Source organism: Haemaphysalis longicornis, unplaced genomic scaffold (genome assembly GCF_048455015.1).
Source record: "Haemaphysalis longicornis isolate Haplotype H1 unplaced genomic scaffold, Haemaphysalis longicornis Haplotype H1 scaffold_4, whole genome shotgun sequence".
Lineage (NCBI taxonomy): Eukaryota > Metazoa > Arthropoda > Arachnida > Ixodida > Ixodidae > Haemaphysalis > Haemaphysalis longicornis.
The window spans coordinates 31,708,455-31,724,928 of NW_027526361.1; the positions used below are offsets into that span (position 1 = coordinate 31,708,455).

The 16,474-nt window shown below is 46.2% G+C and overlaps 1 protein-coding gene across 1 annotated transcript in view; it reads right to left on the reverse strand.

The window, feature by feature from the left end:
- Fra (neogenin protein frazzled) overlaps positions 1–16,474 on the reverse strand; it is a 260,099-nt gene that overhangs the window by 20,457 nt on the left and 223,168 nt on the right. The window contains exons 7-18 of the mRNA XM_077706334.1: positions 14,279–14,554; positions 10,838–10,997; positions 9,580–9,734; positions 8,212–8,505; positions 7,419–7,468; positions 6,083–6,227; positions 5,865–5,975; positions 5,317–5,511; positions 4,953–5,048; positions 4,341–4,652; positions 3,505–3,612; positions 2,273–2,467 (exon numbers count right to left, since the gene is read on the reverse strand). Coding sequence (XP_077562460.1) covers positions 2,273–2,467; positions 3,505–3,612; positions 4,341–4,652; positions 4,953–5,048; positions 5,317–5,511; positions 5,865–5,975; positions 6,083–6,227; positions 7,419–7,468; positions 8,212–8,505; positions 9,580–9,734; positions 10,838–10,997; positions 14,279–14,554 — 2,097 coding nt within the window. The remainder of the gene's footprint in view (positions 1–2,272; positions 2,468–3,504; positions 3,613–4,340; positions 4,653–4,952; positions 5,049–5,316; positions 5,512–5,864; positions 5,976–6,082; positions 6,228–7,418; positions 7,469–8,211; positions 8,506–9,579; positions 9,735–10,837; positions 10,998–14,278; positions 14,555–16,474) is intronic.

Sequence of the window (16,474 nt, forward strand, 5' to 3'; positions counted from 1 at the left end):
AGCAAGACAATCTGTATTGGTATAGACCACGGAGCCAGGACATGACAGGAGGGGGAAACGGTGCTTCCTTAGGTAGGCCAAATAACATCACAAGAAGGCCTAGGGCTACGGGCATCTGTCGTGGGAGATGAAATTACGTGGCTGCCGTGATCACCATCTGCATAGCCCACGAATGAATTGTGGTCACTATCAATTCGCCCATCAGGTGCCACTACCCATTCCTTCGCCATCGCAGCCGCAAAGCTTTGTAGTCCACATTGGTGCTCCTTGTGAAATTATCTGGTCGCTCGACCCGCACCAGCCGCAATAGGCCATTTTCCCTCTTGTATATATTCTTGCTCTGTGGTGTCAACTACACAGCCAGGGACACAAATATACCACTCTTGGAAGCAGCTGGTGGTTAGTGACTGCCGTATTAACCACCAGCTGCTTCCAAGAGTGGTATATTTGTATTGGTGCCCACATAATTTGCTGCACTAAAATTTATTTCACAAATTGTGAAAGCTGAGGAGAGATTGAGAAATCTTTAAAGCTTTCTTCTTTTCTTTTGATAATTAGCGGTGTGATGGGCTCCTGTAAATGTAAAATAAATGTACGTGACAACATTTCTTGAATATATACTTTTAAAAGGATGTGGATAGCCTTGCTTCAACACCACAGGTGACCGTCATTGTTATAGCTTTGATTTCTATAATGTGTTTTGCCCTTCGTGCAGTCTAAAAAGTGTGTGAGGGTCAGCATGTGAGCTATCATTGCTTCTCACAGCCAGCGATACCTACAGCAGCCAGCGTAAAAAAAGTGCAACACTACTACTACAGGCGACTGAACAACCAAACTGATTGTCGGCCGTACAGGACCGCATGCTGATAAATTCTGTGATGGTTTCTATTATTTCTTCCAGCTGGCATCACTGCATAGCTACTTCATCATGCGAAATTTGCGACATTTGTGACACATTTGTGACAGTAAATTGAGATAATTAAATTCCAGCTTTAGCTACTTATCTCTAAACAAATGCAGTACTGATTGTCACAAACCAAAAGGCAGCAGAGGTACGAATGATGTAACATCATTTAGCTCAAAAAATAAGCCCACACAAGGAAGAGTACTGGAAAGGCCTATTACCCATGTTTCGTTCTAAGAAGACACATGAAATAAATCGGTGGGCAGTAAGCACTCATCCTGTAAATAAATCACCATGCAGGAAGTGTTTGTCCTGTACTCTTCCTTGTCCATGTCTTCTTTTTCTTTTCCTTTTCCACTAAAATATGCCTAGGTTAATCAAATACCAACGAGCCCATCAACATGTCCTTTTTCAGTATTAAACATTTGATATTTCCGTCTGAACAGTACGTTATTCAGTGCCCCTTTCAAAGGTTTGAATGAAGCACATGTTAGGCAGGCAGCATTCCCAGGACGCACAGGCAGCATTCACCTCTCCAGTATTCCACAGCATTTCATGGAACCTGTATCACTAGATTTACCACTAGTAAAGATGTGTGCAGACTAATTTGTGGCTTTTTTCTGCAGTAGCGCCAAAATTTGGAGGCTCAGGCTTTGTGCAAGAGTAGACAAAATATAGACAGCTACTGCTGCATACTAATTGCGCCACAGTGTGGGTCTAATAGAACTAACCTAAGGTTCTAGTGCACGCTAACATGACCACATATTTTTTACGCCATGATGTAAAATGATCTATACATATATAGAGCTGCATTATTACTTTTCATAACCTCCTTTCTAAGTATGCCTTACAATTTTTCTTCCTCTTATAAAAAACTAATAGAATATTCAACAATTACAAGCTTCGTAGCCTATGACAGCAGGTGCTGCTATGTCATCTGGAGAGCAGAAAAAAGCCAACAGGCCAAATTGGGGGTGTGCAACATGCAGACGTGAGCATGCCTATACATGGTAGAACCTTGCTGAAATGTTTTTCACAGAACTGCAAAACAAAAACACATGATTCGGGAAAACGTGATCCGAACATACGCTGCACTAAAGAACTCGCAGTGGGACCAAGCATCCACAACACAAGTGCCGAGAAAACAAAACAACTGGGAACATATCAGCATGCAGTTAACGTGCTGCCCAGTGTACCACAAGTTTCTGCCTCTCTTTGCAATCCCACAAGGGTGCACACGCAATGGCCGCCGTTCTGAAGGGCAGGTTGGGTGTTAGAGCTGAGCGAGGAGCAACCAGCTATTCCCAGGGTAGCAGCAGCAGGGGTGCCTTCCTCAGAGGGGGGGGGGGGGGGGGGGGGGGAACGTACTCTTGCCTGTGTGGTAGACCGCCTCGGGGGAGAGGGGCCCATAGCCCTTGCCGTTGCGCGCCTGCATCTTGAAGTGGTACTGGGTGTCCGCAGTGAGGCCCTTGATGGTGGCCGACATGCGGTCGCCCACCACGGCCTCCACCACCCAGTCCCGGTCCTTCTGCCGGTTGTCCGTCGTGTACAGGATCACATAGCCTGGTGGAAGGGGCACGTGAGCATCAACAAAGGCCGGGACAAAAAGAAGCGGTGCCTCTTTGTTGCAGCGCTTGCGAACGGTCGGATTAGGTAGAAAGGATGAGGCAGAAGCAGTGAGAGGTGGGAAGGGCAGAAAGAAGGGGGTCGAGGTCGAAACACAGAAGGGTGCCAACATGATGAAGTAGGATGTCACATGCAGCAATCACTCCTTCTCCTCCAGCACTTCTGGTTCTGACACCTGTGTGGATCCACATGAGTATGGTGCACACTAATTCTCTTTATTTGCCATGTGAATGAACTGATCTCAGACAGTCAAACAGGAAACCACGCCCCAAGCTAAGTAAAAAGCTGAATTCTTACAGCTAGACTCAGCAACACTTCTGGCTTGCACTTCTTGCAAGCATACAGCATTTACAACTAAGAACTTCAGTTTGGTGCCTTTATGAAAAAAGTTTTATTATATATATTTCGCATTTCTCCCAAAAGCTCAGTGAAAAAAATTACGACAAGCACAAAGTGCATAAACAAATTCAGCCGCATGGCTACATAAATAAGCCACACAACCACAAATGTGAACTGATTCAGACAAGCTTTTTCATTTTTTTATTCTTCTTTTCAGTCACAATTATTTTCCTGAAGCCCGCATCACCGCATTCTGGCCATCCTCACAGCTGCACCACCTTGACTACCCACCCGAGCTGACCGAAGCGATTGTGTACATTTGCTTTACGTTTTGTTGCACGTTCTCCAGTCAAGGCCACTCAGACCTTATTTCTGCTATTCTCACAAAAAACAGGAAACTGTTTCCTTTTTATGTGAACATGCCGGAAAATATGTATAATTTCAAATAGGAGGTATCCACACACTGTGCAACTGATCAAAAAGGCTCAACTGAGTTTGTTGAATTATACTCTCATATGGTGGTGTGTCCATACTATGCCTAAATTTGCTACATTTCTTACAGCTCTAAGTTTGATTTTATGTCTGAACTTAATTGCAAAAATACTGATTCTGTTCACAAACAAGTGCATGCGTACCAGTAATGACACCATTCGGCTGCTTTGGAGGCTGCCAGTGAAGATTCACAGTTGTTGGCGATTCTTCGGTTGGCACGATGGTCACGTCTCGGGGCGGAGACGTCGGTTCTGCAGTTGAAGACACACATTTTCGTTTCATTCTTTCATATTCAAAATAAAAATAAAGGCTAACAGGCTCAATGCACCAGAGGTTGCAAGGCGGCCATTCATAATTGAGAATCTCCCCCTAAAGGCCACAAGCCGGTGTTGTCAACAACCGAACTTCTGGCTGGATAGTATTCAGTTTCCTATTAGAAGTGGGGTGTTACATGCATTGTCAAAAGTTCACTGTGCAACATAATAAAATTACAACTGTTGTGGAAATTGTTTCCAGAACTTTTCTTTCTCATGTTTTCACATGTGATCAACATCTTTCTGAGCGCAGCTACAGGGTTATGTTGTCACAATCCTGTCTTCCTGCAATCAGCGAGGAGTTCCTGGAGGGACATATAGAAGTCTAATATATGTATACAGTCCAAATTTGAATGACTATCAAAAATAACTGCATACAGGCCCATCCCTAATGCATGAACGGGTATAAGAGAAGCAGACGAAAGGGGATTTTGGTGTGTAAGAAAATAGCCTTGACAATACCGTGTGCCGACATCTGTACACTCCCATTCCTCGAGTATGCAAGATCACAGTTGTGAACTGCACATCACTCGCGAGTGCAACATAGCTCGCTCACACGGCCCCCTTGTTTTTGCTTGTGAAGAAGACAGCCTGGCTTTCCTCCCTCAAGTTGAAGGAACTGGAGGGAGTATCAAGGGGGATAGTGACATGACCAAGCCCCTCACCGCTCTCCTGGGTGGTGTTGAGGACGTCCATGCTGAAGGCGCTCTCGCGGCGTCCCTTGACGACCTTGACGGCAAACTCGTAGAGGGTGTACGGCCGCAGGTCGTCGATCATGCAGTTGAGGTTGGAGGAGTTGAAGTAGCGGTACTTGGGCTGGCCGTGGCCCTTGTAGCGCACCGTGTAGAAACGGCTGTCCGTGATGACCCCGCTGCTGGGCAGCGTGCTGTCACTCCAGAACAGCACCACCGTGTTGGCCGACAGCACGATGGCCTTCAGCCCCACGGGGGGAAGCATGGGCGTCAGGGGCTCCGGGGCTGCGGTCCGTTAAGTAGTAAGTGGGCACGCCATGGACCTACCACGCACTACACGGCAACCTAGTTTCTGCTGCATGGGCAAAGACCACATACAAGCAAGGAGCGGCTTATAGCCGTTTCAAAGTACTTCATTACAGTGTACTGTAAAAACAGAACTATTAAAAAAAATCATGCTTTAATTACCCGCACCGACGTTTATATTATTAATGAATCTGTTTAGCTAATATGGGCTGTACTAACCAAGCATAAGAAAGCTGGCATAGCAACTAAGAATTAACAGGGAGAAGATCAAATACTTACTTGATTCGATGAGTGTTTTAACGGTTTCGTAGATGGGCTGGCCATCGCCAATTTGATTAAATGCTCGTACGCTGATCACGTACTCATTGGAGGGCTCTGAAATGATCAAACACAGGCAACTAGTAAGCTCTCACATTATGAGCGGGAAAACTCATCTCAGTGAAACGTCAGGCTGCAAATACTAAAATCAAAATTTAGTCATAGTGAAGCTGTAAACAATGTAAAGAATATATAAAAAAAAGATTACAGTGCAATTATTCTGTATGCGCTATGAGCCAGTGTAATTACACCTAAGCCAATGTAACTACACCTATTCTGAGAACCTTTGTAGAATTCCTATCCAAGAGCACTGCCATGAACTCACGCAGGTTTTCGATGGTGTAGTAGCGTTGCTTGCCGTTGAGCACCTTGGTGTAAACATCGGGCAGACCAATGCCCCAGCCAATGGTGTAGCCCCGAATCATTATGTCCAGGTTTCGAGGTGGCGCCCAGCTGACAAAGATGCTCGTCGAGGTGGGCTTGGCTCGCAGTCCACTGGGCTGGTCGGGGACCCTGGATTCTGAAGGGGTTGGTAGGGCACATGTCTGAATCACCGCTATGCACTGGCACTGTCTACAGGGCACAGTTCACGGCAAGCAGTTGGCGTACGGCCTACAATTGTTCCTTTACAATGTTTTGGGTGCAACATATCAGCACAAGTGGATTACATTGCAAAAGATGCCAATGGGGAGGCATGGAGAAATGTCCCCTTCAATGGAAGCCAAAGGCTGAGGATGCAGATGAACAGACACACTAGAAATTTTTGGTGGCACACACAATGCTTCCAGCATTAGTTACCCATTATAATTAGTAGGGCCATATCTCTGTTGTTTACATGGTTTTATAAAATTTATAGGCAGCCACTAGACCCACCATCTAGGTCATTTTGGTAAGTTTCAACAGTCATCCAGTCAGTGGCAGGTCCTGTTCCGTTCACGGAGAGGGCGGCGATTTTCACGCTGTACTGGGCTCCTTTTTCCAGCCCTACATAACAGTCGAAAAGGAGGGACAAAAAGCAAGTGAGACTTTGCGAAGAGAAGAAACCCATCACATGTGTGATATGCAAATGGCGGGTGTGCAGCGGTACCAACCTGACAGGGCATACAGCCTTCTGTTCCCATCAGTGGTGATGGTGTCACCCCGCCGGCTTCCTTTCAACTTGTACCTTATCTTGTAGCCCGTTATGATGCCATTTTGAGATTCCTTTGGTGGTGGTTCCCACCTGATTATAATGCTCTGCGATGCAAAAGAAGAAGCAGGGATGGCAATGCAACTGAAGACTCAACCACAAAAAAAGGCAGAAAGTCTTTTTTTTTTAAATATCATTACACTGATAATGAACTAGCAATAGACAGTTTTAGTTGAGCGCACGCAGCAGCTCTGCACTCGCAAAGGACTTGCGGAGGTGTGAGAGTGCATGTGCAGTACGTAAGCGGCAGCCGCGTGCTTTGCATGTGCTCACAAGTTTGGGATTCGTGCGTTACGGGTTTTGTGGGCTTTGCGGGCCGTGCACGAGGCCCTTCCCGTCCTCTTTCCGGTCGCTCTCGCCCGTGAACAAAAGGAACAAAGGAACGACGTCTCCCCACAAACTGGTTTACGGCTTCTTCTGGCTAGTTATACGTCTGGCGCTGGCCGACAACCACACGTTTCGTTCGCCATTCTGGCGTTCAGTGGCACTGCGTGACATACAAAGCGCGCATTTCGGCACTACTGGTTTATCCACGCATCAACTTCTGTGTGCGGTCAACTAAAACTGGTTCTTCGCGAGAACTTTGCTGCGCGCGCTGCACTGCCGCTACATGTGCGCGCAACTCTCTGCGTACACTACACTAAAACTGTCTAACGATAGTGTGGTGACAAAAACCAGCACTTTGGGGTGTTGTGCCAAGACTGCACGCGTGCAGAACAGAAGGTTCTCTCTGAGAACAGTGCCGCCAATAAAAGCTCAGTTGTTTGGAATGCGCGCTGCTCACTTGCATGACTTTTTCAAGAAGCGTGTTCCAAAATTGGTGACCTGGACGTGATCCAGGCGACCTCCAATGTTGGAACGCTAATTGTGCTAATGATTTTCTTGTTTGAGTCATATACTGCAGTGCTAGAGGGTACCTGTGAAGCCTGCGTAAAACAAGGCATGTATAAAAATGTAAATTGAGAAGCTGTTTTGCAAGTAGCAAGATTGCATGGCACTTTGGTCACCACCCTGCATAGTAACTAATTTTAAAGAATGCATGAAGTGCACTGTGCATTTTGCTAGGAAAATTATGAAGTTCAGGTCTTATACATACTCTTGCAAACATATTTTTTTGCTACTCTATTTCTTATCTTCACATCTAAAAACTAATTTTGAATCCCTGTTTTTATTATTTTTGTATAATTTTTCCTAGAACTATTATTGAAGCAGCACCAGTGATGCAGCAGGCTACTTACTGTGGAGCTTGCAGCCTCCAGGCTTACGTTTTGCGGTATGTCCGACGGTGCTGGAATAAAAAAGTATTGTTACAGATGATCATAATTCTAATCAGCACTCTGGCAGAAACATAAAACTGTGCTTTCGGCCAAAGTGCTTGCCTACTGCTCACATTCAAAATAAACTGCTGCCTCTGATAATCATATGGACATAGCGTTATACTAGTTGCCACATTAGCAAGCTGTCTCTTAATGACGCTTCAACTGTCTGTAAAGCAATAGAGTGCTACTATAATACTAGGGAATCATTGATACACAGTGCCCCTGACAAGATGTGTGACAAGGAGCGTAACCATTACTCCTCACAGAGTTGTAAATGCCCATACCCATCAGGGATAAGGTTGTTTAATGAAAACTGCCATGTGCAATGAGAAGGGCGGAGAAGAGGGTGCACAGGGGTTCCGGACGCTGAAGATGACGAGGCAGAGAAAATGACAAGTATGCAAATTATTTGTGTATGTGTGTGTTTACTTTTTCATTTTTGTTTTTTGTGTGCAAGCCAAGAGCATTTATGCTTAGTAACAAAGACGGCATTTTCTTTCTTTATCCCCCTTTTCTTTTCTTTTTTTCTTTTTCTGAGTTGCTTCATGTGTGGCAGCACGAAGAGGCATTACAGAGGGTGTGCATTAATGGTGGAGTGGGAGGTAGGGCCCCATCTGTCAAATGTCTCGTGAGGTCTTGAATCTCTTCTCTTTTGAAGAGGGAGAAGGGCAAACTCGGCGCACAGCTGCCTCGTGCCGCCAGCAGGACCCACCGTCTGAGAAGGTCCGTGCGAGGGTCTCCTCGGAGCTGATGCCCGAGCCGTTCTGGTTGACGGCCGTGATCCAGATGTTGTACTCGGTGTACTTCTTGAGGTTGCGCAGGTGGTACCAGGTGTCCGTGGTGGTCACCCGCTTCTCCTCCTCCTCCGTGGTGCCGGTCTCCTGGTAGGACAGCTGGTAGTGCTGCACCACCTCCCGCCGACTCTCCGGCGCCTCCCAGTAGACGCGGATTGCCGTGGGCGACACCGGGACCGCCTTCAGGCTACGGGGCGGCCCCGGGATGCTCACTGCACCAGCAAAGAACTCTGGTCACAACACGCTGCTCATCCCACCAGGCCATGTATGCCTGCCATGTATGCAAATTGTAAATTGCCATGTATGCATGCAGCCACACTCCTGGAACATTCACGCCTCTCGTCCTTGTGGTTAAAATTAATTTTTTTAAGAGTTTCGTCTTAGTACAGCCTTGATTCAGATGATCACTCCTGAATTTCAAAATATAATGCAGTAAAATTTGTCCACAACTACAGGATGTTGAAGTAGGCTAGGCTAATCACCATAAGAAGGGTGCAAGGAGAAACATATGTAATACCGTTGAACCTTGTTGTAGCGAACACTGATATAACGAATTATAGGATATAGTAAACTAAATACAAAGTTTGTTTGGTCACGCTTCATTTCAATGACACCTATTCTTTTTATAACGAAACCGAATCCTCCTGCGTGATATCGGCTATAACGAAGAAATATTTGGTTCCCGCGAGGCTCAAAACTCGACAGCTAGCATACTAAAAGCAAAATTTAAAAAAAGTGAGACAAAACAACCGTTTTTTAGTAGCTTTAAGACCCATTATTGCATGGACACTGTGAAAAACATCTATCCACTCAGACTGTGAAAAGCCGCCGGGCGAGGGCCTCCTCCTCCTTCAGGTAAATAAGAAGGCCGGCCTGTTTTGCCAAACGAACTTTGTTCTGTTGTAATTTCATGTTCTCACGTTCCTGTCTGTTTAGTTTGAAATGCCACAAGGAGACAGGTAAGGACTAACTCGTTTATAGTGGGTTCAAAGCCTAGAACAATGGGTTTTTTATCCAGGATTGTTGCGCGAGCCAGATTGCCAATTTATTAGAGCCAATTTTTACCTCCATGGTTACAACGAATATCAGATATGTATAACAAACTAATTCGCTGCCCCTATAGTACTTCGTTATAACGAAGTTCGACTGTAGTGGCAAAGTTTTAGCTGTTGTGTATTGTAAGTGGCCGCCCGTCAGTGTGCATCCGAAGGAAATGCGTACTACACTATCAACTAGCCATGCCAACATGCTCTTCAGTGCCAGGCTGCCCTTCCCGGCGAGCGCACCTTCGGGGTTGGTCTCCACCTCCAGCTGGGGCGAGCTCTCCCCCGGCCCGTGCTCGTTGTAGGCCACCACGCGGAAGTAGTACTTGGTGGACGGCCGCAAGCCCTGGATGATGATCTCTTCCAGACTTTGCCGTGTCGTGTTCAGCACACGCTCCCTGCGCAAAGGAAAACGCTCTGACACACCCTGTCTACAGCGCTGCACATTGATATGCTGTAGGGTGCTAGGGCCCTCAGTGACATTTTCCCTATTTAGTCGTGCCTTTCTCAACACTGGGGCTACCACTTTTCTGTGTTAACTTTTCAAGAAGCCGTAGTTTTTAAACAAAAATGTGCCTTATCTTAATTCTTTAATTGGCTAGTACCCTGCCATCCATTTACAGATAGCCAGGGCTCACTACCAGCCATATAAGAAAGGCTGCATTAGCAAAGGAGGGTGGGCACTGAAAAAAGGTACCGTATTTTTGTGTGTATAACCCACCCCTGCATATATTCCACACCCCCACTTTTCCCCCCGCTGGAAAAGAAAAAAAAAATCCTTGCGTATTGCCCGCACATTTGATACAGGAAAGGCTGCACCAAAGCTCAAACAACACATCACATACTATGTAGACAGAAAAAGCATATATTTAGCAAATGAAATACACTAACTGTAAGGCAAAAGTCACAATTCACTAGTGAAATTCAGTTGTTAGAGTGCGCTCCTCCTTGTTTTTTCTTTTTTGTCCTTGTACGTTTTCCGCAATCGCTGCCATGGAAGGCTTAGTCAGTGTTACTGCGCAGGAGCTTCACGGCACAACGCGCGTTGCCGTGAAGCTGCACTAAAGAAAAACCCCGTGTATTATGCATTTGCACCCTACTTTGCCACTGAAATTTTCGCATTTTTGGTGTGGGTTATACACCTGACAGTACGGTATACATGCAATCTAAAAGTGGTTCTTCTTTCAGGACCCCTTCAAACAGTTCAAGGCATGTATGCATAAAAATTCACAGGCAAGTATACACAGTAAAACCTTGTTACCCGAGACACTGTTAGACCAGAGACATGGTTATAAGAGACACTTGAGTGAAAACGATTTAGTTAGTTTTCCTATGTTCGCCATTTTAGCAACATCGCATACAAGAGGCCTTCGTTACAAGAGACATGTTGCTTGGGTAACTTTAGTGTCTCTTGTAACCAGGTTTTACCGTAGTAGGCATCAGACAAGACAAAGTTCGTGCTGCCAAAGGTCACTTGCAATGCACCGCAGGGGACACTCACCGAGTGGAGCCTTCTTCCCTGTAGTAGACAGAGTACGCTAGAATGTGGCCCTCGACCTTCTCCGGTATGTTCCAAGAGAGGGTGGCAAATCGGGTGGACACGAGGCGGGCAGTGACGTCACGCGGTGCCGACGGGACGTCCTTGCTTCTTGGCAGCTCACCTGAGGTGTCCAGGAAAGGGGTAGTGAAAGCGGCATGGGTGGCCGGGCGGGGAGAGTCTGGGTTAGCCAGTGCAGGGGAGGCACAGCCAAGAGTGGTTGCAAGCGGTGTAGTGTGTTTTTGCGACACGAAAATACAAACGGCGGGGAGCAACAGCAGGAAAGAAGGGAGGAACACAGCGATACAGAGCGAGTTTGTTTTCAATGATTTAGAACATTCAGTTTTCATTGAAAGACAGGTAAGAAATGAGAATGAAAGGGTGTGTTAAGAGGTGCAGGACAGTGTTGTTAGTACAGATGTTGAAATAGGCCAAACGAAAAGGCAGAGGAGAGGTTCATGTCAGTCATTTGCAGGCAGCAGAAAGATGATACAGAAGAGACAGCAGTAAAGATGGGGATAAAACAAAAGGCAGCAAATTGTGAGCATTATTTTCAACTGTGGTAAGAATTGGCCCTAAAGGCACTTTCTTTTTTATTTTTGAACAGCCAAATGGGCACTACTGAATTTAGCATTAAGGGGACGTGCTCCTCCAAACAACTTTTTTTTTAATAATGAAGTTAGGAGGCTGAAATTTTCACAGCTTGTAGAGATTGAGCTCCTCTGGTCATATATGTAATCAGATTTTGAATAGCTGCTCCGGATAAAATGTTACGCAGCATGACTTTCAGAAAAATGGCTTTTTTGTGCACACTTTTTTTTATAGTAAAAATTTTTTCTGAAACTTTTAAAATAGCCTAGGTGGTTCCTTATGAACTGCAGAGTGCACAAATCTACCTGAAAAAGCCTCATCATCATTTTCCTCACCACACAAAAAAAATGACTGGTAGTGTGCCTTTTTTTGTTCTGTATATTTTTGTTTTATGACCGTCAGAAATATCTAAGGACACAAATTGCATAATGAACAAGATTTGTGCACTCTACGTGTTATAATGAACATCTGTGCAAAATTTCATCCTGATACAACAACTTTAAGTGGGAAAATAAGTGTGCACAAACTCAGAAAACGGACAAAAACAACAAGCTGAGAAAAACGCAATTGAAAGTTTATTTCTTTGGCAGATTCAGAAATTCTTGCTCAAACAACATGAAACTTGGTGGGGATACAGTCTGAAATGTCCACATTGAGGTACTAAAACTAGAATGCTCCTGCTGCATAAGTTGCACCCTCACGGTTTTTGCTGGGGTAGTCCTTGGTATGGGACCGTTTCACCAGGCTGCGGCAATGGGGCTAGCCTTAGCAGTCAGCTTGGCACACATCTGCCTGATCCTCCGCTGGTCACTTGCATTGCTTAGTCTGACCAGTTCTTCTGAAGGGAAGATTCCCAGTTCTTGGAGAACTTGCTCAAAGCTAGTGTGGCCCCTGTTGAACCACAACCCTGCGAGGGCAGTGGCAGTCTCCACTACAGTGAACTGCAGGTTGTACGATAGCGTCCTGTGCCAGATGCGCAGTGCTGCTTCCGTCTCCATGGCATGGGATGAGCAGTACACATTTTTTTCACACACAAGAGGCATGAAAGGCTTGCCACACTTCCTCCTCTTGCTCATCAAGCTTTTGGTGGCGGCTACAAGTACAAGTAGTTTGACAGCACCCCAAAATCCAGGCAGCGACCAGTGTCAAGAGAAATGGCAGTGCCAACACTGTTGTGGCTCGTGTCTTGGCTTCTGCCAAGTACCATCAAAAATCACACTGAGGTCAGTCTGACCAGCTTGCAACGCAGTTACTTGCCTTGCTTCAGCAAGGTTGTCAGAGACGCCTTTTGTGGCCGCAACATGAACTTTCTTGGCAGTGTTGTAGAACGTCTTTTGATGCTGTGGTTTTGGTAGACCAAGAATGGCACAAAACCTGCACAGCTGATCGTGTCCGATGCCAACCGCGCGTGCAGCGAGTACTGCTTTCACATTGACGGCGAAACTATCACGAGGACTTCCCCTGCAGAGTTCCGGTTTGCGGCCTCCGCGACCGACGGCGGCAGCGCGCTGCGATGAGTAAACAGAAGAAATCACTCCCGCAGCCACTCCCGCAGGGCACTTCTTGTTTTTGCACTTCAGTTCCAGTACCGATGCGAGGCCCTTCCGCTTGTTCGCAACCTCAACTACGACGAGTTCGCACTTCCCGCACGTCGCGCACACGGTGCCACTCAAGGTCAGTCAGAGCGCCGACTTCACAGATAACTGCACCGCTCCCGTGGCTGGCTGTATCCTCACCTTGGAAGGCTGCCGACTTCTTCTCCGATGCGCTTATAAAGCCGATATCTTCGCTGATAAAATCAGCCCCGCCTGGTAGAGCCGCGCTTGCAACGCTTGAAGGCCCGGCGCCGTTAGGCCTCACGGTGCCGGTCGTGCCGGCATTGGCCGTGGTCGTCACAATGCTGCGCCGCTTGCGCTTTCCTTTGTACCGGCATGAAGCACGCTGCTTCCGGCGTCAAAAGTCACGCTTCTCCTCACCGTTCACGATTAAAAACACACGATAAGGAAATAGAAAAGATAGCGCGAAGTAGCGAACGAACGATGGCGGCGATGGCGGCTCACAAGCGGCAAGAGCCAATGGCGGTCCCGCTTTCGCGTCACGTGATTTAAATGCCCAGTGGGAGCTCGCAAAACAAGCGGGAAGAAACATTTTTTTTATTTTTTTTACGCGGAGATACGAAGCTGGCGAGCGGCTCAGTCGAGAGAAGAAGGCTTGCTCTACCTCTCTCAAGTGACCGAAATGGCGGCGAGCCACGCTGCCGCGCGGAATAAATTCTCAAACCTGGCCGAAATTTGGCTTGATTGCGCGATTTCTTGGGTCACCGCGAGTCATTCAGACACATTTTTGACTAAGTTCTCGTTCGTATTTCGTTTTCATTTTTTTACCCATGAAAGAAGGATAGTCAAAGATGCTAATGGAAGGGAAAACAAAAAATCGGTATATTTCGAAAAAATCGCGTTTTTTCGACCCGCGTGTCCCCTTAAAGATGCTTGCCCAATTTCAGATGCACAAAATACCTTACGTCGTAAATTTAAGAATATAAAATTTACACTGCTGCCAGTATTTTTAATTGATATTGTAAGTTGTTGTCTACAGAGCTGTTTGCAACACTCTCTGGGAGGTTGCAGCAACCAATCTTTTATTGTGAAACTGACTCACAACTGCATGGACTTTGACTTCCAGCAAAAGTTCCCCCAGTTGAGCGTAAAAAACAGCCAAGATCCACAGACACAACTGCGTGGACTGACTTCCAGCAAAAGTTCCCCCAGTTGAGCGTAAAAAGCAGACAAGAGCTACAGATGGGTGAGAACTAACCGGGATCCAGAATGACCAGCTGGGCCGCAGTCTGGATGTTTCCTGCAGGGTTGGAGCCAATGCACTGGTAGATGCCTGCGTCTACCTCGACCAGTCCAAGAATCCTGAGGCTGTTTCCATTGACAATTTGAAAGTATTCGCTCTGGATAACTGCTTCACCGTTGCGAAACCACTGCACCACAGGGTCTGGCTTTCCGTACACCTCACACTCAAATTCCACATCCTCTTTTGCATACGCAACCTTGTTCTTGGGTTTTTTCGTGAACCTTGGTGGAACTGCGCAACAAAAACAAGGAGAGAAAATGCAGGCACGACAGCTGAGAATCGTCATAAATGAGATCGCAGCTTAGCTAACAGCATGGCAAACATTTTCACAGCAAATTACAAGGGTCTTGCTGCTCCATTTACATTTTCCCTGGTTCTACCAGCTTCTTCGCATTGTGCCATATTCCGATCACAGTACCAATTATGGGAATTTAAATAATAGTGGTAACTGCAACGCATTTATCAGGTGTTCCTTGCTCATCACATTGAATTCTCAAACAGCTTTTTTAGCATATGATTGAACAACCCCACACAAAAACAACATTTTTATACACCCAGCGGTCTGCAAACCAAGTGCAAAGAAATGAAGTGAAGCAGGTTAGTGTGTGCTTAGAGAAAGTTTCACCAGGTACAACGCCAATGCGAACGTCAACAATATAATCAATTTTGCAAGAGCACTTAATAAAGCGCACATTTCTGGCTAATGTAGCCAAAATGTGAGGTTGCTCTTGACGGCACAACTGGAGCTGCAAGCGAACGTAGCTACATCAGGCCTCGGTTAACCCTTTCAGGGTCAATGACGTACATGTACGTCAACTGCAAATACTTTTAAAATGGTCAGTGACGCACGTGTACGGCATTGCTTGTTTGTTTAAAAAGTGTGCCTTTCTTTGATCATTTCTCTCGCCTGGCACGTGCTACCACACTGCGGAAATACGTGAAATTTCTTTCTTGCACCGATGGCTCTTCTTTTCTTTTTTTATGTGTTACTACAGCGGTGCACGGTATCATGACTTGCACATCGCCTATCACTTGCACATTCGGTCACGCCCTCATGCGCAGCAGCTAGTTTCAGTTTTGTCCTCCGAGTGCTTCCCGCTTCTTGTGCCCACGAAACACTTTTAGAATTTTTTTATGCTACTCACGAATAAATAAATAAACCACGTGTATGTAACAGCACAAATTTTTTGTCACTTTATGGTCACCCTAAAAGAATTACAATTTTTTCTCGAAAGAGATTTGTCCGATGAATTTAAACCAAAAACAAAAAAATCAATCCTGGGGGGTCGCATCTGGCACAAAAATTTGACCCTGAAAGGGTTAATGCAGTGTGACAGGCGTGAAGAAGCAGCGCCGAAGTGTACCTTGGACCTCCACGGTGGCACTGGCGTCCACAGAGTCCTCGTGGTTCTCAGCTCGGCACATGTAGGTGCCCTCGTCCGCTTCCTGGATGCTCTCGATCTGCAGGCTGCCCACACCCACTCTTCGGAACCGGCTGTCCAGCAGCCTGCGAGGGAGGAAGCGCACAAACAGCGCACTTGAACAGGACCTGTGTCTGTGTCTGGGAACCATCAGACATCAGACATCAGACATACATTTGGTTGTATTTTTCTCTTCATGATCCTTGCTGTTCGCCAAGTTAGGGTCAGCAGCTTCAGTCAAGCTGTTTTTTGGAACTTTTACTGGATCTTTTTTTGAGCTTTTTGCAGCATTTACTGCAAGCCCCCTGTCATCATGTACACAATGATGATGAAATAAACGTATTATTATTCTTGTTATCTTTGAGAACAAGAACGAGTACGTGCTTTCACACTTTGCTTTGTGTATAATTAGTGCTTGGTATGCACTTGGCAGGCATTCTCAGATAATGAATGGCAGTCTACCGTTGTCCCTGAAGAAGAAGGTGTATGACAGCTGCATCTTACCAATACTCACCTACGGGGCAGAAACTTGGAGGCTCACTAAGAGAGTTCAACTTAAACTGAGGTCAATTCAGCAAGCAATGGAACGGAAGATGACAGGTGTAACGTTAACGGACAAGAAGAGAGCGGAGCGGGTCAGGGAACAAACGCGTGTTAAGGACATACCAGTATTAGTAGAAATTAAAAAGAAGAAATGGGCGTGGGTAGACCATGTAATGTGAAGGCAAGA